This window comes from Parasteatoda tepidariorum, chromosome 10 (assembly GCF_043381705.1).
Source record: "Parasteatoda tepidariorum isolate YZ-2023 chromosome 10, CAS_Ptep_4.0, whole genome shotgun sequence".
In the NCBI taxonomy this organism is placed as follows: Eukaryota; Metazoa; Arthropoda; class Arachnida; order Araneae; family Theridiidae; genus Parasteatoda; species Parasteatoda tepidariorum.
This window is the reverse complement of record NC_092213.1, coordinates 23092551-23118913: the sequence shown is the minus strand read 5'-3', so window position 1 is coordinate 23118913 and position 26363 is coordinate 23092551. Positions and strand designations below refer to the sequence as shown.

General features: G+C 28.2%; 1 protein-coding gene across 4 annotated transcripts in view; it reads left to right on the top strand.

Moving 5' to 3' along the window:
• Positions 1–55: 55 nt before the first annotated feature.
• The window catches only part of LOC107440408 (synaptopodin-2), a 75318-nt gene continuing 49010 nt past the window's right edge, over positions 56–26363 (top strand). For 2 of the 4 annotated variants that reach the window (XM_071187154.1, XM_043044576.2), the window contains exon 1: positions 5570–6234. In XM_071187154.1, the coding sequence (XP_071043255.1) occupies positions 6127–6234 (108 nt within the window). In that variant the 5' untranslated portion in view covers positions 5570–6126. Of the gene's footprint in view, positions 199–5569; positions 6235–26363 lie in introns of those variants that run through there. The other 2 variants (XM_071187155.1, XM_071187157.1) reach the window with 2 other exon arrangements.

Here is a 26363-nt window from a genome sequence, read left to right as displayed (position 1 = left end):
AAATGAATTTATAGAAGCAGTCGAGTCCTGTAGCCACAGTGTTTGTTTGGATGGCGATCAACTTTTTGAAATAAACAAAAGAAACAATTTATTGTCGTAAGCTGTTTTCAAAGATTGGAACTCCGTTGTGGTAAAGAGAGTCTCTAACAAGAAGTCTCATTGGTTTTAGAAAGCTGAAAATGGAATAACTGGTCCGAAGTAAGTATAACTGTATGAGATACATTATTGTATGGAATAATGTAAAACTTTTGTGATTTGCATAAATATATTGTATGGAATAATGTAAGTCAACGTTTCCCAACCGGGATACCGCAAGAAATAGAGAAATAATGAAGGAAATTTTTTTTTTCCTGATGGCCTTATCGATTCAGCCTTTTTTAAAATAAAGATATAATTTTTTTGCATAGATTTTGTTTTTGTGAGCAAATAATTTTTTTTGAAATAATATTTTTTTAAAGTATATGTTTGCCGACAGTTTTCAAAAATTTCTTCGACTTTGTCTAATTTTTTAATGTTAAGGGTATAAGAGTCGATACGATCGTGTGTAATCAGGACAGCTTTACAAATATTATGCATACGAGTTCCGTAATAGCAATTATAATACCCGTTTCAGCAAAAATAAAAGACAAAAAACCGGATATTATTTCTTTGATTTTGAATGTTTTCTACTCTTATTGCATAAAAATATGATGAGTATATTATTAAAATATGACAATATATCTTTACCGTATCATTGGTTATAAAAATGTTCAAATCATTCATGTTCATCTTTGATCTTTCAAAATCATTGGTTATAACAATGTTCAAATCATTGATGTTCATCATTGATCTTTCAAAATCATTGGTTATAAAAATGCTCAAATCACTGATGTTCATCATTGATCTTTCAAAATCATTGGTTATAACAATGTTTAAATCATTGATGTTCATCATTGATCTTTCAAAATCATTGGCTATAACAATGCTCAAATCACTGATGTTCATCATTGATCTTTCAAAATCATTGGCTATAACAATGTTTAAATCATTGATGTTCATCACTGATCTTTCAAAATCATTGGTTATAGAAATGTTCAAATCATTGATGTTCATCATTGATCTTTCAAAATCTTTGGTTATGAAAATTTTCAAATCATTGATGTTCATCATTGATCTTTCAAAATCATTGGCAATAAAAATGTTCAAATCATTGATGATTATCATTGATCTTTCAAAATCATTGGTTAGAAAAATGTTTAAACTCTGCTCAAACATACCTAACCTTCATAAAAAACATCTTTTTATAAAAATCAAACTGCATTTTTTTAAAAGTATTGATTAGTTTATTAGACCTGTGGCTCCTGCCGAGGAGCTGTATTCCGGGAGACGCAGAGGCTGTATTACCATTTGAGATCGAATACTCTAATGAAAATGAGCTTTTTTCCAAACAGACGTAAAAAAAGACGAAATATCTAACTCATATTAGAAGTAAATAAGGAAAATGAGAGTAAAATAATTAGAAACCGAAAATTTTCAAAGATTGTAATTTTTAACAGATATGTTTTTCAAAATTGCCGTATTGTATGGTAATAACATTTCCGGTAAGAGAAACATAATTCTGATCAATCACGCCAAAATACACGGTATTTAAATCATTTATTTGGTAATTTTTGTTTTGGTATGTTTTGTTTGTTTTGTTTACCGGAAATTCTGGTATTCAAAATTAAAATTATTATTATCACACATTTGGTAAAAAATACCAAACCGTAAAGTTAAAGCATATTTTAATGTTTACTGTTTTCGCTTCGGTAAAAATTTCGGAGCTTTTTGGTGTTCGCATAGAGCTAGAAATAAGATAAATTTTGCCATATTATGGGAGTTTTAAACAGACGATTGTTTAAATTTTTTATCTCAGTGTAGTTATTCATGGGCTAAGGCATAGAGAGCCGTCAAATTTATTTTCCATAACTACAAATGATTACCACAATAAAATGCATATAAATCCACTAATAAAAGTCACAATTAACATATGAATTCCAGAATAAAATTTGCATAAATTTATTTCCATGTCATTTCCTATCTCATGCATTACACTGCTCCAAAAATCTCTTTTGTGAATGCATCCTTAAATTTGCATTTATTTTTAATATAATATTTGTCATAAATAAGTGGCGAATGGAAAAACTCTTTCGACATTTGTATGACATTTATTGGATTCGGAAAAGAGTTCAATTTACGAATTTTTGTTTATTACTTCTCTCAGGTTTACTATTTAAAACTTTCTACAGTTTTATTGAAAAATGAATTTATTGATCAAGCGTAGTTCACACGAAAATGACATTTTCAACATTCTGAGGAAAATGCAAATGGATTGGCGCACTGTTTTGCTAGATAATATAAAACAATTTTTAAATTGCCTAAAATATAGGAAAACAATTTGAAATAAATGAACAAAAATCTACGTTCACGTGCAAAGCCAACTTAATGAGTAAAGTTTAAAATGCCATGTAGCATGTTAGTTCAGTTTTATATTTTAGAAGAGTTCAATTTTGAAGGACATTTCTTCATAGACGCTAATTCCTTGTTTACTTATTTTTCTGTTATTTAAATATAAGTATTGCTGTTTGAATACTTTTACTATTTTTTTTATCATTTCTTAAGCTTAAAAACATACCCGACTATTCTGTTTTAACGTAAATGTACAATGTAAAAAATTCCGAATCAAATTACGGTATCAAGTATCGGCACTTCTTTCGTAAAAATCATTTTATCGTAAAATCAATTTTTTCTGTGAAATATAATACCGTAACTTTTATAGTAATATTTATTTAATTAAAGTTGCGTGGTTTTACTGTAATTATTACTGTAAAAATTTCTGTAAATCAGATGTTTTGTTCCTTAACATATTCCGGTAAAATGAATTTTACATTAGAAACCGATAATTTATTTATCGATTAAGCGTAACTCACACGAAAATGACCTTTTCAAAAGCCTGAAGAAAATGCAAATGAATTTGTTTACTGTTTTGATAGATATTATAAAATAATTTCAAATTGCTTAAAATATATAAGAACAATTCAAAATAAATATATTAAAACAATTTAAAATAAATATAGGAAAACAATTTAAAATAAATAAACGGAAATCTAAATTCACGTGGGAAGCTAATTTTATGAGTAAAGTTTTATGTATCCTGCAGCAATGTCTGTTCAGTTTTATATTTTTGAATAATGCAATTTTGAAGGACATTTTTTAATAGACGCTAATTCCTTTCTGTTATTTAAATATAAATATTGTTGTTATAACATTTTTTATTATTTCTTCAGTTTAAAACCATACCGGACAATTCCGTTTTAGCATAACTATGCAATGAAAAAAATTCCGGATCAAATTACGGTGTAAAGTATCTGTACTTTGGAGTCATCATCCGTGAAAATCCTTTTACCGCAAAATCCATATCATATTATACCGTAATTTTTACAGTAATATTTATTTAATTAGAGTGATTCGATGATTTTATTGTAAAGACTGCAGTATATCATATTTTTATCATATATTTCGGTAAAATGCATTTGACTGTAAAAAGCACCGGCACACTGAATGCCGGTACTCTATCAAATTCTGTTGCGAATTAATATCAAGTTCAAAATGTTACTGAAGATAGTTTTTCTGATAGTAAGTGAGGTACAGATATCAGCTCGATCTGATATATTTGTAAGCTTAGTATAACGAAAACTAAGTTGCTTACTTGAAATATACCCTGATATAGACGGATCTAGGATTAGGAACCATGATTATTTTGGTAGGTCTTGCTAAGTTTTTTTTTTACTTAACTCTAGTGAGAATTAGTTTTTTATGAAGTTCTTTATAAGGCTATTTCGTACTGAAACTTGATTTAGTTCATTTGTCCTTAAAGTTTAATTCAAAATTACAAGAATACAGAGTGATCATTTATAGTCAGCGTTACGGAAAAAAGTTCTGGTAAAATTACCGTAGTGTACGGTAATAATATTTCTGGTAAAAAAACATAATTCTGGTCAACAAAACCAAAATATACGGTATTTAAACGATTCATTTGGTCAATTTTCTGTTCATCGGATAAGGGTTCCTTGAAAATTCTAGTTTCCAAAACTATACTTCTTTATTACCAACATATAGTAGGAAAAACAAAACCGAGAAGTAAAATAAACAAAAAAAAAATGGTTTTTATGCCATGCTAAGTTAAAAAAAAGTATAAGTACATAAAAGTGTTACATTTTACCACATTTACCAAATTTAATCAGATATTATAAAACCATATTTTACTTTTAATTTTACCAAAATCATTACCAAAGCTCTTCGGTAAAATTACTGCGCCTTTTGGTATTCCCATAGATCCAGAAACATGGTAAATTTCACCATATTCTGGTAATTTTGACCACACATTTTTTCTCCTTGCTTAAAAGAAATGCCCATGATTTTAATATATGCCATGCCAAAATTTTTAAATAAATACTTTGAGTAGATATTTTTTAATTTTTTTTTTATTTAAAGTATATTATTTCCTTAGTTAAATAATTTAGAACTTTCTGACACAACTATTAATATGGAATATTTATCGAGCGTATCGAATAAGATGATTGGCATAAAATAAAAATGATCATCAAAAATTTTACAAGTATCCTTTGCAAATTTTTTTGATTAAGGTGAATGCTTTAAGCTTCTATTTTCTTTCAAAATAATTATTTATTCTCTGCGTTACAGCATAAAAAATAAATACCACATGATTTTAACAGATGCCAGATCAAATTATTTCAAAAATTATTTTGCGTCTATTTTTGAATAATTTTTTCTATTTTAAGTATAACATTTCTTTAATAAAATAAAGTCTATTATTTTTTTTCAATAAAGTGAAGTATATTATTTCTTTAGTAAAACTTAACTTTCTTTGATAAATATTATTACGAAATATTAATCGTAAGAAATTATACAAATATCTTAGTTAATATGATCGAATAAGATAATAATTATAGTGAAAAATATTACAAATGTCAGTTGTCAACATTCTCGTATAACATGATTCGAATAAAATTTAAATGTTCATAAAATCACTGCAAATATTCTTAATCTATATGTGTGGAATAAGATGAATACCTTATACTTCTATTTTCAGGAAAATAAATAAATAAATAAAAAAATTAAAATTAAATAGATAAATATCCCATGTGGTATTTGATGCAAATGTAAAATTTCAAAATATCCAAAAAGATTTTGAGCGTTTTTTGAATGACAAAATTTATTTAAAATCTATAAATTTAGTAACAGGATTAACTGATTTAGTAAAGGCTTATACTGAAACTATCTTGTAATAATTATCATAATAAAATTTTTTTAATGTCATTAGTCCATACATACAATTAACATCATATTTGTTTTCAGGGAATTCTTTAAAAATATTACCTCATGATTTTGCCCTTATTTAAATTATGCTAACTCTATCCGAATGTTTCGGTCGATGTAGAAGTTTAAGAAAATGTTGGGATAACCCCCGAAACTCTTTTTGTGGCGTAGGCAGCACACGTGAAAGAATAACGATAATTCTCTTTACTCTCTTTACTAAGAATAGAACAGTTGGATCACGGTGAAAACTTAGGGTTCTAACCACGAGGAATCACCCTCTCACTCACTGTATTACTACAAAAGCCGGTATACTTGGATGGTTTCTTTATTTTAAATGGGATTAGAGTGACCGAGAGCCATCTAACGATTCGAAATACGATACGAATTACAAAACCTGATAACCGTTCTGTGATTTTTAATCATCCATGGTTAAGTTTTGACACTGATATTGAAGGAAATGTTACTAAGATATTGATGCGAAAGTACTCAAACTTTGCTTTATTTCAATGACTGAAATTGTGGTTTTGAAAGTAAAAAAAAATTATTGAGAAGAATTAGAAGAAAACAAACTGGTACATTAACAAAATATATTTTGATAAACTGAGGAACATTTCATAGAAAAGAGTATTATTTGATTTAAAGAAAAATACACCGTCCTTAGAATTTTAGAATAATAAAAGTTTTGATTGCTGAAAATTTTATGTGGCTTGGTGACGTTTGTGTAATGTATAAATTGAATTGGTGATTTAAAGTGAATAATTTGGAACTATGACAGGGAAAAAAGAAAAGCTGGTTGTGTGTCTTAGTGGGGGTGGACCATGGGGTTTTCGTTTACAAGGTGGTGCAGGAACTGGATTACCGTTGGTAGTTTCAAAAGTAAGTTATTTTAATGTATTTACTTTCTGTATATTTATTAGTATTTCATACACGGTAAGAATTTCCGAATCGAATAACGGTAAAAAGTACTGGCACTCAGGGTGCTGGTACGTTTTATCGTAAAATCCACTTTCACCGGAACATGTTACGAATCAAAAAAATCTCATATACCGTAATTTTTACGGCAATAATATCCGCAAAATCTCTGAATCACTCTAAATAAATGACAACTACTGAAAAAATTGCGCTATAATATTTTACTTTAAAAATGAATTTTATGGTATAATGGATTTTACGGATAATGCACCCAAGTTGCATATGCTTTATACTGTAATTTTATCATGAATTTTACACAGTGTGCTTAGTTTTATTTCTTGAATTGATATGAATTTTCTTTTCTAAAAAAAAAGATAAAATGGCACTTTTTATCTGAAATAAAAAAAGTTTTATCTCAAACAAACTTAATATCGTCTAATGTTGAGCTCAGTTAATATGTTTAAGAAATGTTGTCTCTTAAGATTAATTATGAAATCAATAAGGAGAAAAATATGATATACTGTATTTTTTACTGTAATAATTATAGTAAAATCATTGAATTGCTCTAACTGAATAAATATTACTCTAAAAATAACATTATATTATACAGTAAAAATGGATTCTTACGGTTGAGACATCTAAAGTGCCGATAGTTTATACCATAATTTGATCATTTGATCCGGAATTTCTTACAGTGTAGAGGTTTCTTTATGGCTTGATAGTTAAAAATATTGGTTCATGTTAAATATTATTATCGAGAAAATTTGTTGTATTTATAAATGTTGTTGAAAATGGAGAATATACTATCGAATATGTTAATCATGTTAATTCTTCCTGCATCTAATTATACAATACTATGAACCTGATATTTCAAAATGGATGAATTTGTAATGGTTGCAGCAAATCTTCACGACTACACTGTGAAAAATTCTAGATCAAATTGTGGTAAAAAGTACCGGAACCCTGAAAGCAGCATCCGTAAAATCCATTTCATCGCTAAATTCATTTTTACAGCAAATTTTATACCATCATTTTTACTGTAATATTTATTTAATTACGCTGATTCTGTTATTTTGCAATAAATATTACTGTAAAACTTAAGGTACATGAGACTTTTGTTTCATAAAACTTAACTTTAATTTGAACCGGAATTTTTTACAGTGTACACCGAACTTACGATTCAACTTCACATCAATTATTTAAGGTGTTAACAGAAACATCTAAAGCATGTCAAGTTTAATTTTTTTAAAAATAGTCTTGAATAATAATATGTTAAGACCGTGCAGTAATCAAAGTATTAAATTAGTATTGTAATTACTTGATTTGAGGATCATTTTAAAATAATCATTAAAATAGTGATTGATTGCGAAAGACATAAGAACGTTATGATGATTTGAAAATTTTACAGTACTTCCCCTTGAATCACACTGCAAAAAATTCCGAATCAAATTACTGCGCAAAGGTTCATAATCTGCATAATCCATTTATGGTGCATCTTCCGCAAAATCCATTTTATCGTTAAATCACTCATTACCGTAAGATATAGTACAGTAATTTTTCAGTAATATTTATTTAATTAGAGTGATGTACTGATTTTAAGGTAATTATTACTGTTAAAATTACTATATATTAGATTTTTATCCATAGCGTGTTCCGGTAAAAATGGATTTTACGATAAAAAGTACTGATTTGGATTAAGATTCTTAGTAATTTGAAGCGTAATTTTTTTATACTGCAGATTATAATTTAAGGAAGAAAAAAAAGCTAATGTACAGAATTTTTTTGCTTATTCTCGTTTTGGAAATAACACTAGTGCAATAAAATATTTGATTAAACTCGAAAACGTTTTACTCAAATAACTGACAAAATAATAATTATTATTTTGTCAGTTATTTCAGTTTTGTCAACTTTTCACACGCATTTAGCTAAATTTAAAGGGCATAATTTAGGCGATATAAATTAAATAGAAAGTATGGACCATGGCAGAATTTAGGTATGATTTGTAATTGTTTTCATACTCATAACTTGTAATTGTTTTCGTACTTATAGCCTCGTAAGAAACTCGTTATTTAAAAAATCATTTACAAGCAGGTACTACAGTTTTAGAATTAACCATCTATTCATAATTATTAATTTTATTTGAAATGTTTATTTACATTCTAAAAGAGATTAATACTGCATGGCTTTTTCTAATTTGGGATGTTACGTTTGAATTATTTTTAAAAAATACATCACAGAATGGGAAAATACATTTAATCCAAAAAAGACCTGACCGCACTGCATGTTATCCTTATCATAAGAAATTTTTTAATAAGAAAATCACCTCTATGATTTCTTTAAATAAAGATTTTTTTAATCAACTTATTGATTAAAAATAGATGAAGCATGTAATTTTTTTATTTAAGTCATAAAAAGTTATTTCTCCACTTACCATTTCATGCATTTTCATTCGGAAAAATAAACCTCATTTGATCCTCAGTTAACTAAGAAGATTAACTAAGATACGTTAACTAAGAAGATTGAGATGTTTTTGTCGGTTACTAGCATTAAATTAATATAAGTTATAATTATATTTACTTAAAAATTATTATTTAGCCTTTATTTGCCGAATATTTGTATGTAATATATATATTTAATATTATTATCAGTTTTTAATACATTTTTATTTTTAATATTATACGCAATTAAAAATATAAAACTAAAAATACAGTTCATTGTTATGAAGGCATATAGTTAAAATAATGAAGACAAAATGCATATTTAGATTACTAAAGCACTATAAGAATTAACCTTTTGCACTATTTCCAAATAATCTCATTGGTGAAATGTATTGAACTAGTTTTTATATTAACCAAAAATTCAATAATAATATTAAGAGGAATTATAATAATAAAAATTATAACAAGAAGAATCATAAAAATAAGAATTATAATACGAAGAATTATAATAAGAAGAATTATAATAAGAATTATAATCAGAAGAATTATAATAAGAAGAATTATAATAAGAATAAAAAACAAGTTCATGGATGAAATTGCTTTGGTAACCGAGCAGAATTTTTAAAATTATAATTTATTCTAATAGAATTGGAAGTTAAATGTATGGCTGAATACAATAAAAAAATACGGTATCTTTTAACTGAAATTTTTAAAAAAAAATAAAACTTTATATTTATCTGCAAAATACGAAAAGATTCCTATATCACTCGATTACAGCCATGGTGACTCAGGGAATAGAGTGTTCGCCTTCAAGTGAGGTGAACCGGGTTCGAATCCCAGTAATGGCTGGTCAATACGAGTTCCGTACCTGGCTCGCATCGACCACTAAGCGGATTTAAACTACCCTCAGTAGTAGACGGATTATGTGTAAGAGTCCCCTTGCCGTTAGGCTAACCATGGGAGTTTCCGTGATTTTCCTCTCCATATAACGCAAATGCGGGTTAGTTCCATTAAATAGTCCTCCACGAAAGCAAATTTCTCGCAATACTTGATCCAGGATTTCTCTTGTCTTCTGAAGTGCGTTCAAAATTGCAAGGCTACGGAGTTGAACATTAGTAGCCCAAACCCAAAATTGAATAGGTTGTTCAGCAATGGTTATAAAATGAAATAACACTCGATTGAGTGTTATTTTGTTCCCAATGAGGTGAACCTTCCAGTGAGGAAAACCGGGTTCGATTCCCAGAAATGGTTGGTCGAAACGAATTCCGCACCCTGCTCGAACCGACCACAGTGCAGACATAAAATATCCTCAGTGATAGACGAAACATGGGTTACCTGTCGTCAGGTTACCTGTTGGAGGTTTTCGCGGTTTTTCCTTCCATCCAACACAAATCCGGGTTGTTCCATTAAAAAATCCTCCACGCAGGCAAATTTCCTCCAATACTTGATCCAGGAACTTCTTTGTCTTCCGGGTTGAGTTCAACATTACAAGTCTACAGAGTTGAACATTGATAGTCGTATACTGAGAATCGGATTGCCTGTTCAAATAAGTTTATAATATAAAATATAAAAAGAATCACTCGATTTTATATTATTTTCAATGTTTTTAACTAAATTTAAACTGACAAATAAAATAATACATGAAAAACTCTGTATCTAGAGTGGGTAATGTAAGATTTCTCTTTGAAGAGATTGATTAACTGTGAACTTGATTAATATAATTCAAATTTCCGAATTAACTAAAAAATTTAATAGCTTTTTATATCATTTATGTAGATATCTTTAGAGAGCTGATTTAGATGAAATATTTTTTAACGAGTCAGCAGCATATTGAACCAAAAATACTCCAGTAGTTAGAGTTTAATAGTTAACTAATCGAAAATTGTAATCAAAATTTTAACGGAAACTATATTAGTTGTATTATTACTATAACTATATTAGTTGTTATAAATTGTTGTTGTTGTTGTTGGCGTTGAAACTATATTAGTTGTTATTATATTAAAAGTTGTTAAATTTTTAAATTAATCGTTTGAAACTTGAAAAAGTTATCGAATACTCAGTAAATAATTTCGGATCAAATTACAATACAAAGTATGGGCTCTTTGGGTACATCATTCAAAAAACCATTCTTATCTTAAAATATTACANATTAAAAGCCTTTTTTCTTTAATATTTACAAAAGTTTGGCCACTTGAAAGTTGACAAACTGAAAAAATGGGTAGACTCGCCCCGGTTTACGGTAGTTATATTAAAAGTTGTTAAATTTTTAAATTAATCGTTTGAAACTTGAAAAAGTTATCGAATACTCAATAAATAATTTCGGATCAAATTGCAATACAAAGTGTTTGCGTACATCATCCAAAAAACCATTTTTATCTTAAAATAATACATTGCGATTTTAACAGAAATATTTATTTATTTCAAGTAATTCTGTCTTACTGTAAATATTGTAAAAATTATCGTATATCAGATTTTTTTGTTCCGGTAAAAATGGTTTTTACGGTAAAAAGTACCGGCATCTTGAGTGAGCACCTTTTAGTTTTGCATAGAACTTTAAAATCTGCATATCATGTTATTTAAGAGTTAATTTGAATGTTCATGCCTAAAACTATTTTATAATATACATTTCTGTGGTATTTGTAATCATGATTTTAACATGTGTTTTGTAAGGGTAAACATGATACGTGTGGGATATGGTAATTTACTCGTAGTTGTTTTTGTAACATAGGATTATGATTTTTTTACGTTTTTTAGATAACTAAAAAAGTAGGTTTTACTATGAGTTAGTTACTGAAAGAAGCAACATTTTTTTAAAAAATTTCTTAAGAAATTCAATAAAATTATTTCCCCTTCCTATTTTTAGTTTATGTTTATTTAAAATGATGTATTTAATATCTTGGACATTAGTACTATTATTTAAACTGGATTGAAATCTTAAGCAGTTTAAAAATATTTTAATGCTTGATATTTTTGTTGTTTGAAGAAATCTTCTAATTTATTCACTTTGGTTGGAAGAAACTCAATTCTTCAGGGGAGACTTTTCTAAGACTTTTCCTTTCAGAAAGAATCTTTATATTTCCTTTTTTGCGAATATTGTTTTTAGAAAAAAATTGTACAGATTATGAATACAGTACTTATAATGAAACTTTTCAATATAAAGACTTTTCTCTATCGGGGTTTCTTAATACAGCATAGATGCATTTTGAATGGATGAAATGTCAACAAAAAATATATCTTCAGCGACGAGCTTGGCGACAGAAAAGATGTTGCATTTAACTAGACTTATTAGCTAACGTTAACCAAGGCATGAGTTGTTTTAAGAACAAAGATTATTTGTTAACCACCAAAGGTTCATGGCCCTCGTTAGGATTTGTATCTGAAGAATATCCAAAATCATCTACCACCTACGCTTTGGTTGCTGAATCTTCAGAATAGCTGCCAAACAATGAGGGACTTTGCCAAAGCATTCTGAAGGGTGGAATGGATATTGAAAAGATTAATTCTTTGGGATTAGTGACAGCTGTTTACTTATGGAAGAAATTACATTTAAAAGCTGTTTAAAATGACACACGCCGCCAAAGAGAGACTTTGTAGTTAAGTTCACTTCTTCAAAACCGCACCTCGCTATTAACGTCTAATAAATCAGCCAGATTCAAAAATGATTATCTTGAGTAATAAAAAGCAGAGGTAGATGAGATGGATAAAATTAGAATGATGATTTATGGTGTTTGCTGTCCTGATCTAAAGATAGAATTTTTTTTTCTTGAAGAATATAGTCTCTAGTAAATTTAAATGAATAAAATGTATAGTAAATTTAAATAAATAATTTGCGAAATATAATAAATGGTAGATATTTATTACGTCTCTCTAATCCCGTTATCGTCTTATTTTTTTTGTCATAAAGAGCTAACATGGTGCACGTTTTCAAAATGTATAAAACGATGGTAGCGTTGGTGAAAAGAGATGACAAGCAGGCATTTAAAGGAGTAAAAATCAACAGTTAAAATGGGATTTTTTTTAAAAAAAGGGAATATTTTCTAAATATTTGATAAATATAGACCTGTGGTAAGATGACTTAAAATTGATTTCTTTATTTTGATGATATGGAAAGTTTCTCAGAAATCAAGGTCAATACATGAGATATATCTATAATATCAATTCAAATTATATACTTAAACTAGGAGGCTTTACCCCCTGCTCCCTGACGCTCGCCAACCCCCGGAGCTGCTTTCGCAGTTCATTTCGGATTGCTTCGCAATCCGATGCTCGCTTTGCTCGCTTATTGGATACATTCTTAACGTCTAGCTTTTGTATACTTTTTTGAACACTGAAGTTCTGAAAATTTTTCACTGTAGAAAATTCTAAACCTGTGCATTTCAATATTAATTTGAAATTCCAAACAGTTCACATATTTTTCTTAATCTCACTATTCTAAANTCAGGGAATCGAGCACTCGCTTTCCAATGAAATTAACCTTGTTCGAATCCCAGCAATTGCTGGGCGATATGAATTTCGCACACGGCTGGCACCGACCACAGTGCTGGCGAAAGATATCCTCAGTGGTAGACGGATCATGGGTTGGTGTTCCCTTGTCATTAGGGTAAATTGTGAGAGATTTTCGAGGTTTGGCCCTCCATTTACCGCAAATGCGGGTCTTCCACGAAGTTGAAATATATCCCAATAGTTGATCTAAAAGTGCCCTTGTCTTCTGGATTGGGTTCAAAATTACAAAGCAACGGAGCTGCACATTGGTAGTCGTAAACCCAAAATTGGGTAGGCTGTTCAACAACGGTTATAAAATAAAACAAAATTTAGCATAACTTATATTTAGATAGTAATTATGTATTAGATAATGTATTAGTGAAGTTTCTTTTATTTATTATCAATTGATATATTACTTATATTTACTTATATTTCATCAAATTATGATTAAATAATTAATAATAAATTATTTAGTATTTATAATAAATTATGTGTGTCGTATGATATGAATTTAATTTAATTTATATTAATCGCATTTTGAAATCTGATGTAAAAAAAGAAATATTACACTTACTCATGAAAAAACTGAAATTTATTTTCAAACATTATTCTGTTAAATCTAAACATAATATATTTGATTAATTTTATATGCCACATAACAATTTTATTTCTAATAGTACAGTATTTTATTTTTACTGTGTTCAGTATTGTAAAACATTAATTTGTTATAAGTGAAGTAAATAATGAAATTTTTCAATTTACTCCTCAATCGTCGAAAATTATTTAATTTCAATTCACATTTAGCCTGTAGGACTTATTATGACTTTAAAAAATTTTTTTTTCGCATAACATGACGACTGCATTATTTGGATAAGCTATTTTTCAGAAATATGAAAAGAATGAAAATTTCTTTAAAACTAACTTTTTATAAAAATAGTTACTGTTAACAATAAATTGAGTGTTAAATATCTAATAACACTAAAAATAATCCTGCATGAATTAACAAATGTTACATACAGTAACATCTGTATAATGGAGGTAATACTCCATAATTTCGTGCTCAACGGCATGATTGGGGAAATGTGATCAGCACTGAGCACATGCCGCCTTTACCTCCCTGATCGGCAGGTACTCATCAGTCTGAAGCTGTGGGGGCTTTAAGCCGCCACTGGGAATCGAACCCCAGCTCTTCACAATGACAGTCCAGTGCCTTAACCACTAAGCCACCGTTGTTCACTAACTTTAAAAATCACATGAAAAGAAAATAAGTGGAATCCCTCTTTTTTAAAAAATTAAACTTGCGATATTTTTACAAGAGAAAAGAACTTACAAAATTTGCTTACTTTGCTTACTGGGATTTGAATTGAATTTCTGTTGGCTTCATTGGGAGGTGAGAGCTCAGCAGTTTGTTCAGTGTGGCAGTATGAAAAAAAAAGTCTTATACTATTTTTATCTTAAAGTCTTAATTATTGAAATAATATTGTCCCACAGTGGACTGATCGTCAAGACACTGTTCCCAGTAGAACACCGAAGTCAAGCATCACTGTCTCCGGTCAGGAAGCGGAAGGGTGACCACTTTGATCAGCCTGCGTATGGACCGAGGATGTGGTATTGATTCTCGTTAAACTGTTCTACCTTAAAGTGCTAGACTTCTAGCGCAGGTCGTCGGGCTACCAAAGCAGAAGAGCCATCAGAATTGTAATGGCATGTCTTCGGATCATGCTCATGGTTGCTTCCCAGCTCGTCGCCAATAGCCCATTATGCACTTCTAGTGCGACGTAAATAAAGTACCTACCTGAAATAATATTAAAGTTTAAATACGTTTGAAACCATGGAAGCCCACTCGTATAAAAATATCTGGCAACTCAACTTACTAAAACATATGTCTGATGAAATATAATTATCAGGTAGAGAATCAATTTGGCAATAAAATCGAATCTCAGATTCATTTACACGATGCTTAAAACCATAAGATAATTACTGAAAAATAAGAGCAAGTATAGAAAATAATCGCAAAATGATTTTGAAAAAAAAAGGTTGAGTTATCGTTCGGTAAGTAAATCTGCATAGCAAAAACTAGAATTTGAATTGACAGTTTTAATTCGTTTATGATTAAGGTGACAAAGAGAGAGAAACTGTTACTTGAAAAACGGTCTAAAACCGTCAAATATAGGAAAAAAGTCAGTAAAAAAAAAAGGGAATATTTTACAGCAAACGGGTAATGATTAAAAACGGAAAAAAATCTGTAATTATCTTTAAATAGTTTCTTTTTCTTTAAAAAATATGTTTCCGTTTTTTATAGAATTTACAGCTGTGCAATAGTAAGCGTAATTCTACGGTTAAGAGCATCTCTTCATAACCATGTTCATTATATATTTCCACTATGTTCCGTTTATGATTAGGGTCCATTTATCTATTAATGGTTAGGATGAAAAACAGAGGAAATCCGTTTAGTTATCAAAATAACCTCAAACCGTTAAATATACAGAGAAAGTCTGTAAAAAGAATAAATTTTTTTTGCAGGGCTGTCTTCTCCTCATAAACTTTAGAGACCCTAATAGGGGCCTGAAAAAATTGTGGATCCTTAACTGTAGTCCACAAGTTAGCTACGATTTTTGTAAGCGAAAACATATATTCATTGCAATGGCTGAATTTTTCAATTTTGTGTTTTTACTATGCTTAATTAAATTTTTTAAAAATTAATGTCACTTCTCCAGGGTGCGTAGCGTTTTTAAAATGTGCTTAAAGGTGTTTATTTCCGATTTTTGTTTTTTTAAAGCCCTTAAAGGTGCTTTTTTCTTTGGGTGTTTTTAAAAAGAGCTTAATTTTCCCTTTTCCAAAAATGAGATTTTTCCTTTACTATGTTGATTTTCGCTTCGAATTATACAAAAAGACACAGTTCACATTGTTCTACTCAACGTTTTCACAATTAATCAACCCCAATCTATTTCGGCGTATTGTCAGTCCGTAGTACATGAAAACGCCCTTCGTTTTACATAATTCAAAATTTTTTGATTTTTGACAATTGTCAAAAACAATGCCAAAAGGTTTTTTTTGTTGACATGACGGTAAAAACAAGATAAAACCGTCAATTGTCAAAAACTTTCCAACCCTGTCTAATTACGATATTTTTTTAAGGTGCTTAAAAATATTTTTTGAGTGCTTGAATAGTGCTTAAAAGGTGCTTATTTTTTGTTGAACAATTTGGCTACGCACCCTGTTCTCGTTTAATAATTAATCTAAAAGGACATTTCTTAAACATCCTTTAATATGGCGGTGGTTGACTCGAGGAAAAAAAAACTTAATAATAAATTGAATAAAGTTGAATATGTTTCAACTTTTTAGCAGTAATAAAATCATATCACATTTAACGAGACTTGCAATAACATGGTCCTGTTTCGTCATTGACGAACATTAAAATTTTACTTGAATAGTTTCTAGACGGGAAGTCTAAAGTGAGGAATGCGGAACGTTCAAAGCTCCCTGTTTTGTCTACCGAAACGTCTTTGGAACTAAAATATGCCGAGTGAGCGATATTCGATCTGAACACGGGGGATTTGATGTGAGGGAGGAACTCAGAATAGAAAGTTCTATTTATGAAACCTCAAAAGGTTTAAAATGATTAAGAATTGTATAGGGGAAGTAAAGATTAATTGTATAGGTGTTGATTTTTTCTCTCTAAATAATTGATTATTTTGTATTCCGTACGCTGTTATCGCAAAATCGTATGGAATAACTTATCTTCTACTGTAAGCTCTAAAAAATTCCGGATCAAATTACGGTATAAAGTAACTTTACGTGCATCATCAGTAAAATTCGTTTTTACCGTAAAATATTATATCGTAATTTTTACAGTAAAATTTATTTAATTAGGATGATTCAGTAATTTTACACAACTTATTACCTTAAAAATTACGGCATATAATATTTTTATTTTGATACGGCATATCATATCTATTTATGAAACCTCAAAAAGGTTTAAAATGATTAAGAATTGTATAGGGGTAGTGATGATTAATTGTATAGGTGAAGATTTTTTCTCTCTAAATAATTGATTATTTTGTATTCCGTACGCTGTTATCGCAAAATCGTGTAGAATAACTTACCTTCAACTGTAAGCTCTAAAAAATTCCGGATCAAATTACGGTATAAAGTACCAGCCCTTTTACGTGCATCATCAGTAAAATTCGTTTTTACCGTAAAATATTATATAGTAATTTTTACAGTAAAATTTATTTAATTAGGGTGATTCATTAATTTTACACAACTTATTACTGTAAAAATTACGGTATATCATATTTTTATTCCGTAACGTGTTCCGGTAAAAATGGATTTCACGGTCAAAAGTACTAGTCTTCTGAGTGCCGGAATTTTTTTACCGGAATTTGATCCGGAATTTCTTACAGTGCACGCATGAGAGCATGTTAATTTTATGTAAGGAAAAATGTCTCAAATTTTAAGGAAATAAATCTTCTGAAAAAAAAAATTGCATAAATTTCTTTTTTTTTTACTAATTTTTCTTAAAAATTAAGTAAAATAGACCGTTTATAGATGTATTGCAAAGGTTTATTTTATTAAATTAATTTTAGTAACAGAGTTAAATCAAATGTTACTGATTTATTCCTAATTGGTAACCTTGGTAACCTGTTAACCAAGATCCACCTAGACCGATAATAATTTCATTTAAGGGAAAACATTATAAAAATCAGGATAAATTTCCTTTGTAATTGTATTTTTTTCTACTTTTTACCAACTGCATAAACTTAAACAACATATACCACTAAGATAAACAAATGTGTATAGTAAAAGTTAAGGTTTAGTTTCTTTATTATGTTAAATTGATTTTTTTTCTCTTTAATGGTTTCATAATTGATCTTAAGAGACAATATTTCTCAAACATATAAACTGACCTCAACATTAGACGATAATAAGTTTGTTTGAGGGAAAATATTTTTAAATTCAGGTTTCTAAAAAATATCATTTGATCTTTAATTCTTTAGAAAAATTTCTTTAATATTAATTTTAAAAGTAAAATTAAATACACTGTGAACCATTCTTGATAAAATCATGGTATAAAGTATCGTCACTTTGGGTGCATCATCCGTAAAATCCATTTTACGGTAAAATGCATTTTTACCGTAAAATATTATACCATAATTTTAACAGCAATATTTATTTTATCGGAGTAATTTAATGATTTCACTATAATTACTGTAAAAATTACAGTATATTAAATTTCTTCTTCCATAACATGTTTCCGGTAAAAAGTATTGGCAAGCTGAGTGCCGGTACTATAATTTGATCTGGAATTTTTTTACAGTGCAGATCGGTTGTATATCGGTTGCAAAAGTATATCTTCTTCCAGTTTAGTAATTTTGAAAAGCTTAATTAATTTTTCTTAAGTGCACTAATCGTAGTCGATATTTATTTAACCTAGAAAATATGAAGCGAATTTTATTTCAAGAGTCCGATAAATAGGAAGAAACTGAAAGCTCTTTCTAACACATTTCTTATAAAACTTATGGGTGATAAGTTCTTATAAATTTTAAAATTACAACAGGACTAAAGTTTTAAAATCGCAAAACAAATATTAAATATAGTTCACGTTAGACAATTATTTTGTTATTAGACTGCATTTCTAATATGAAGTCAGGGGTCTGTTTAGAAGAAATGTGGGACGTTAACGGACCCTTCACAAAATATCCTTTCATAAAAACGGACCCTTCAAAAAATATTTTAACTTAAAAACGGACCCTTCACAAAATAATTTATCTTTTAATCGTTCCCTTCACAAATTTGTTTATCTTCATTATTGTTTTGTTAATCGAATAAACTCTTCTCAGGAAGGGGGGGGGGAAGAAAGACAGATGTAAACGAACTAAATTTTGTCTTCCGCAGACGCTTTTTCCTTTATTCGTCTGAAATGAAAATTCTGCCTTCAGCAATATAGGCTAAATATCAAATATTTATAAGTTGCATCGCTAATTTAGTAGCTGCAATTGCTGTTTATTTTTTAAAATTTAAATTTTTTAATTACGATTTTACAGTGTTGAGCATAGTTTTGTATGTCTTTACAATTTAACAAAATCCCTGAAAAAGCTTTTTTGTAACAACGGAACCAATTTGCACAAATTCACAAAAGCGGACCCTGGTTGAAAGAATGTGACTTAACGTTTATTTTATATTCACAAATTACGAGTAATTTTTTCACAATTTCGCAAAAACGGACCTTTCACAAAATGTCTGGACAGACTCCTGAAAGTTAATAGCAAAAAGAATGAATCAGTAGTAATGAATGATTTCAACTTCCTTGTTAACTTTCCTTTAACGCTTCGTTTATTTGTCATTAATGAGTAACTCAAATGACCGCCTTATACGGAATAAAACAATCAACAATAAGTTATAAAATTAGCTTCCATTAGATTGATTAGCAGCGGAAAGTTCTTTAATCAGAGTTTAAATTGTTTAGCTTCGGAATTGCGGAAACAAAGGAATAGTTGTGGTTTTTCTCTCTAAATAGTAGTGCATTCTTTCCAATGAGAAACGCATGTGCTTTCAATAGAAGAATATCTGTTTCAACTGTTGCTGGAAAAAATTTGTCTACTAAATATTTCTAGGTTTATTTATTTCAAATAATTTTGCCTTTAATATTCACTCAAAATTCTTCTAAAACGATCATCATATTTTTTAAAAATGATAAGCTTTGAATGGAGAACATATTTGTATTAGTCTTAGTAATAAAAATTATTTTAATTTCTATTGGCTTGGAAATAAATTCATCTTGCTTATCTCTTAAGACGATTTTAAAAGTGATTATGCGAAATAAAGCGGAACAGATAACTAGAGTTTTAAACGAAGAAATTTTTTTTTTATGTAATCATAAATAAATTTATTTATAATAACCTTTAAATAAGGAAGAATGAATTTAACAATAATCTTTAAGTAGAGCTTAATGAATAAATTTACTTAAAATAATCTTTAAATAGAGAATAATGAATACATTTACTAACAATAGTCTCCAAACAAAGAAATAATTAATAAATTTGCTCACAATAATCTTTAAATAAGGACTAATGAATTAATTTACTTACATTAATATTTAAATAAATAATAATTACTAAATTTACTTACAATAATCTTTAAATAAGAATAAAGAAAAGATTTGCTTACAATTATCTTTAAATAAAGAATAATGAATGAATTTACTCACAATAACTTTTAAATAAAGAATAATGAATAAGTTAACTTACAATAATTCTTTAATTAAATAAATAATATTACTGTTATTTGTTTCGAAATGTGTTGACCCTAAGTGTTCTTTCAGTACTAATTGAAATAACTAAAATAAGACATAAAAACTAATTTTATTGAATTTTAGTTTCCTATCTTCTTGTAGTTTCATGCAGGGGCGCACAAAGACAATTGTGAAATCTGCCTAAAAATTCTTCAAGCATTTTTTTCAGAGAATGTTAAAAATGCTTTTAAAATGTTATTCTTTCACTAAACTAACCTTCCTATTTTTGCTCTTTTTTGTATTTTGAAAATTTATCAAAGATTTCATAGTTAATAACATCCATCTGTCTATCTATCTATTTATCTATCTATCCCACTTCCGTCCGGATATGTAACTTATATGTATCCGGACAGAAACGGGCACTAAGTTGTCTAAAAATTTTAAATTTATTTAAAGACACCATGTTTTTTAATTCATTACTTTTATGTTAAAAATAGATACATTTTACAAGGTTATCACATGCAAGCAAACAAACATATAATTTATGATAAATGTTTATTATTCTATTGATATCCATAAAAAATTTTTGAGTTTATAATAAACGAGACATTAAATTCGATGAGCAATAAAGAGTAATGATAAGTATGCAAATTGTTCATATCACATTCAGCGAAATCATCGAATAATTGCGAATGACCATTAAATCCAAAAAAAAAAAAATGAATTAAAAGTCACAATTCTTAGCTTAAAAGTTATTAATTAAAAGTAATTTCTTCTCCGCTTCCCCAGGGAGGGGATACAGTGCCTTCTGTATCTGAAATTCATTTTGTAAACAAATTTACTAGAATTTGTACCTTAAAAAACACAGCTTAACTATTTGAATTTAAGAATTATTTTAAAGATTGACTTGATTTCATAGTTCATAAAAAATAATAAGATTAAAAGCTCCGAAAGGGTCATTAAAATTGAAATAATTACCCAATTTATTCCATTGTTAATATTTTTTTAATTCTGTAAACTTTTTTGTGTTGTAAAAATTTAGCATTTAAATAAAAATATATTTTAAAGCTCTAATTTAAATTTAGTTCTAATTAAAGCTCCCGAACTGTAAATTTTTTGAATGAATATACTTGTAGCTAGTAGTTTACAAATCTTGGTAGACACGTGTCTGAAATATTGCAGCTGGCATCCAAAATTTTATGGAAAATTTAGTTCTTTTTTAAAAAGTGTAAAATACTGAATATTTGCTTGCAAGTGGTTCCTCGAAACTAGTTCTAGTTCCAAGAAATTTTGAAGTTTTGTAGTTGGCCCTTGGTTTTAACTATTCATTTAATTGTTAAAAGCAAGAAACCTTTAAATGCTACAAAATAAAAAAAATAACGTGATGAACTAATAAATCAATATATGTTATAACATATATAGCATATATAGCATCAACAATATATATATATATAGTACAAGTATATCGCACAAGTATACAAGCACAAGTATAGTATAGAACATGTACATATATATATATATATATATATATATATGTAGCATATATAACATATATAACTATAAGCAAACGTGTTATACACGCAATTTCTTAAATTTCAAGTGTCGAAGAAGTGTACTGAAAAAAAAAGTATTGACAAAACTACCAGANTCAAACTTTAATGAACGTAGAACAAGTATTGCATTGCTTTATATTTTTTGAAAAGACTCATATTAATTTTAAAGAGTAAAACATTGTTTTAGTTCAATATTTTTACTTCTATTTAAGTCATGTCATAAGGCATTTTTAGCGCAATTTTCGCATTTTAAGGGCATTTTTTGCAGGTCATAAGGGCATTTTTCGCACTTTTTAAGGGCATTAATTGAGATTTTTTAGGTCATCAAAATCCGGGCTCTAGTTATTAATTAAAAGTAATTTTTTCTCCGCTTCCCCAGGCAGGGGGTACAGTGCCTTCTGCATCTGAAATTCATTTTGTAAACAAATTTATTAGAATTTGTTCCCTAAAAAACACAGCTTAACTATTCGAATTTAGGAATTATTTTAAAGATTGACTATTTAAATTTTCACTTGACTAATCCATTTGACTATTTAAATTATTTTAAAGATTCATAGTTCATAAAAAAATGATGGGATTAAAAGCTCCGAAAAAGTCATTAAAATTTAAATAATTACTCGATTTATTCCATTGTTAATATTTTTTTAATTCTGTAAACTTTTTTGTGTTGTAAAAATTTAGCATTTAAATAAAAATATATTCAATCATAGGTTCTAATTAAAGCTCCCGAACTGTTTTTTTGAATGAATATACTTGTAACTAGTAGTTTACAAATCTTGGTCGACACGCGTCTGAAATATTGTAGCTGGCATCCAATATTTTACGGAAAATTTAGCTCTTTTTTAAAAAATGTAAAATACTGAATATTTGCTTGCAAGTGGTTCCTCAAAACTAGTTCTAGTTCCAAGAAATTTTGAAGTCTTGTAATTGACCTTCGGTTTTAACTATTCATTTAAATGTTGAATACAAGAAACCTTTAAATGCTACAAAATAAAAAAAATAACGTTATGAACTAATAAACCTATATATGTTTTAAACTATAAGCAAACGTGTTATACACTTAATTTCTTAAATTTCAAGTGTCGAAAAAGAGTACTGAAGAAAAAAGTATTGACAAAACTACCAGAATATGGTAAAATTTACCATGTTTCTTGCTCTATGGGAACACCGAAAGGCTCATTAATTTTATCGAAGCATTTCGCTAACGATTTTTGTAATATGTGATAATATGGGATTTCATAATATGCGATTTTATATCATGTGATAAAATTTGTTAAATATTGTGAAAATTGATATCTTGTTGATAGAGCTTGGCATAGATCTTGGTATGAAAACCATATGTATTTTTTAATTGAATTTAAGTTTTGGAATTTTTACTAAATGTGATCTGTAATATGAACTATAATGTTGAAAATCAGAATTTCCGGTAAATTATTACCATTTGAAAGGAAAAATTACCAAAAGAATGGTTTAAATACCGTACATTTTGGTTTCATTAACCAGAATTATGATTTTTTTAAACCAGAAATGTCATTACAATACACTGTATGGTAATTTTTCCATATTGTTTTACCATAATGTGTGAAAAGTAAAATGAATGGCGGAGTGTCAAATTTCTCATTCAAGTATTGTTTTCGACAATGAATTAAGTTGAACAAGAAGTTTCTTTAATTCATTCAGGGAGTTTGCCAAGTTCTTTTTTTAAAGCATGGAAAATCTCTGCAGTCAAAACAATCGGACCCATTTTACTTCTTACGTAAAACACTAAGAAAATTTGCTTTATGGCGTTCTCTGTTTCCTCTACTTGAAGAAAAAGATTTGTCTATTTTTAACTGTTCTTCAGTGTGTGATATTCTCTTTACATTGAGAACTTACAGAATTACTAATACTTGATCAATACAAATATTTTGAGATGATTGTAGAAACATATTTTTTTTAAATAAAATGCTTCGATAGCATTTATTAAATGTTTATAAAGTTAAGTCATATTCAATAAAATAAACAAGTAAACTAAGAATGTTTCTCTCACCAACAAATAAAATATTAGATATACAAAATATTGCATTAAAAAATACTTGGTAATACTTGGTTACTACAGTGTTTTTGAGAAAATCGTAAAAACATATTTTTTTTAATAATAAAATGTTTGCACAGCATTTATTAAATGTTTAAGAAGTTTAGTAATACTCAATAAAATCAACAAGCGAATTGAGAATTTTTCTCTAATTTACAAACAAGTATTAGATATGCAAATTATTACATTAAGAAATGATAGAATTACTAATACTTGATTACTACAAATAATTCGAGATAATCTTAGAAGCTTTTTTTAAGTAAAATTTTTGTATAGCCGTTATTAAATATTAATGAAATTTGTTAATATTCAAAGAATAAACTAGTAAATGTTTAAATTCATTTGAAACACGTAAAAAATAAACAAATCAAGTTAGGTAATATTCAAAAAATAAACAAGTAATCTGAGAATATTTCTCTCATCTGCAAAATATTTGTAAAAATAATTTCCATTTTATTTATTATTAAATATTTGTAAATTGAAATAAAATATTCGAATTATTTGAGATCTTCATTTAGTGGGCTTGTTGTATGTTTTTAAATTCTTATTGGAAATAAAAACCATAGAATTTGTTACGAGATTTAGTAAAAAAAAAAACAGGTGTCGGAAGATTAATCAATATTTTAAGAAATGAAAATTTTTTATCAAGACTTAAATTAAGACTTAAAATTCTTTTTAGTTTAAGGTAAAATTGAAAAAATGATGTTTTTTTTAAAAATATATTTCAAATTAAAACTTGAGAACTTAAAACTTATCAGCAAAATAAATAAATAAATAAATGGATGAATGACATAAAATGTATAACAATTAATTAATTTTATTAAATCAATTTATCATTAAAAAAATTAATAATTATTTTATAAAAAAATTTAATTAAAAAAATTAATTATTTTTTGAAGATAACATAAAATTTATAGCAAAGATATTTCTCACATCACTTTTTACAAAACTGAAAAATCCAACCTGAAAGCCTTTCACGTATCGAATCATAGTAACGGTGGGCAAATGTAATAAACAACAAGACAGGTTTGACTGCTGGAGAAAATAGAGAGGAATTGAAAGAAAATTAAAAGAAACCCATTCAAGTTTCATCTCCCATCAAATCTGTTTAGATTTTTTTTACATTTACCTTTCTCTTCTGTGATTTGTCAGACTTCGATTACTTTCGATTTGTTTTTTTATTCAATTAAAAAAATTTATTTGCGTCTCCCAATGCGCATATTTCTTTGTTTTTATTTTCAGTAAGAGTTCTAAAAATACATATTAAAGGTGGTCTTTACGGGTCACCTTATACATGAAGATATTTAGGATTCGCATAATTTGAATAAAATAAGATAGTGCGCTTAGAAAAAAGTATGGTCAAATTTACAGAATAGGGTTAAAATTTTTCGTGATTTTGGCTCGATGGGAGCGCGAAAAAATTCTTACCGAAGTACTTTTGTAAAATTAACAATAAGATATGGTTTTACAATATGTGATAAAATTTTGGTAATTCTATCATGAAACCTAGGAGCAGTGGTCTCCGAGCCTAAATTATTTCAAATTTATTTATTGTGGTGTATTTTTCTCGGGTTTGTACTACTCTCCATGGACGAGAGGTCATACAGGAGATGAGAAACTTCACCTAAAGCCGCACCAATACCGTGCATTTGATTTATTTTATTTTGAAGGCATTTTTAAACACAATAAAATTAAAACCATTGAATCAGAACAATCTAAAATATAAAAAATCAACTGTTATCCCCCCTTTCTCAGCCGATAGCGGTAAAATTATCTAACGTTGATCGGTCCGCGGCGATAAAAAGTTTGGGGAACTCTGATTAACAGCATGGTGTAAAAACTATTTATTTTGTTAAATTGTCAGTTAATAAATGTGAGGTAATAAGAGCTTAAAATTTGAATATCAGAATTTCCGGAAAATCATTACCATGCGAACGTTGAAATTACCAAATGAATGGTTTTGTAAGGAGACTAGTTGTTGTCGACCATGTCAACCGTCATCTATGTAAAGGTACCCCGACATAGAGTCGAGTTAACATGTCTTATATATACTAGTGAATTGTAATTGTAATTTTGTAGTGGTAGATACCCTACAGTACTCCCCCACCAGAATTATATCTGTGATAGAATTCGATACATGGATTCTAGCTGCTGTATTTGTGACAGACCGGGAGAGCTGGATTAAGGTCACCGGGTTTTTGAACANGGGTATCATCGTTCGTAGTTCTTTGAATGATCATTTTCCAGAAAGATGGAGCCTAAATTATTTCAATTTTATTTATTGTGGTGTATTTTTCTCGGGTTTGTACGAC